The following is a 523-nucleotide window of genomic DNA, read 5'->3' as shown; positions in this document are numbered from 1 at the left end:
GCAGCAGAAGACGACGATGAACATATGGAATTCTGTAGAGTATGCAAGGATGGTGGAGAATTATTATGCTGTGACAGTTGTACGAGTGCGTATCACACGCATTGTCTAAATCCTCCTCTATCAGAAATTCCTGATGGCGATTGGAAATGTCCTAGATGTTCTTGCCCACCATTAAGAGGAAGAGGTATGTCATTACAAACATGATATGTCTCTTTAGTAATTTTATATTTATTTATTGTGTAATATTAAAAGCAGAGAGGATGTTTAAGAGTACACATAAATATGTAGTCTTTTAGTAATTAAATTTCTTTTCTAGTGGCTAAGGGTGCCGTCCCATTAAACACGGATCGGAATGACGGATCGGAATCTGCTAGGAAATTCTTGATCCTGCTGTTTCTTCTGTTTGGAACATTAAATTTCCTCATTTCCGGACGGATCGGGCGGGTGTTTCTGTCCGCTCAAATTTTATAACGCCATTGTGTTGGAAGAACATTACAGGATATTTTGTTTTATTCCGACTTAC

General features: G+C 38.2%; 1 protein-coding gene across 1 annotated transcript; it reads left to right on the top strand.

Annotated features, from left to right (window-relative positions):
- Positions 1-10: 10 nt before the first annotated feature.
- Positions 11-517, top strand: LOC108780122 (chromodomain-helicase-DNA-binding protein Mi-2 homolog). The gene is made up of 2 exons (XM_018548092.1): positions 11-184; positions 317-517. The coding sequence occupies exons 1-2, from the start codon at positions 25-27 to the stop codon at positions 469-471; spliced, it is 315 nt and encodes a 104-aa protein (XP_018403594.1). The 5' UTR covers positions 11-24; the 3' UTR covers positions 472-517.
- The last annotated feature ends 6 nt before the right edge of the window (positions 518-523 follow it).

This window comes from Cyphomyrmex costatus, unplaced genomic scaffold (assembly GCF_001594065.2).
Source record: "Cyphomyrmex costatus isolate MS0001 unplaced genomic scaffold, Ccosl1.0 C2208820, whole genome shotgun sequence".
Classification (NCBI taxonomy): Eukaryota; Metazoa; Arthropoda; class Insecta; order Hymenoptera; family Formicidae; genus Cyphomyrmex; species Cyphomyrmex costatus.
Note: the sequence above shows the minus strand (reverse complement) of the source record. Positions and strands in the feature narration are given on the sequence as shown.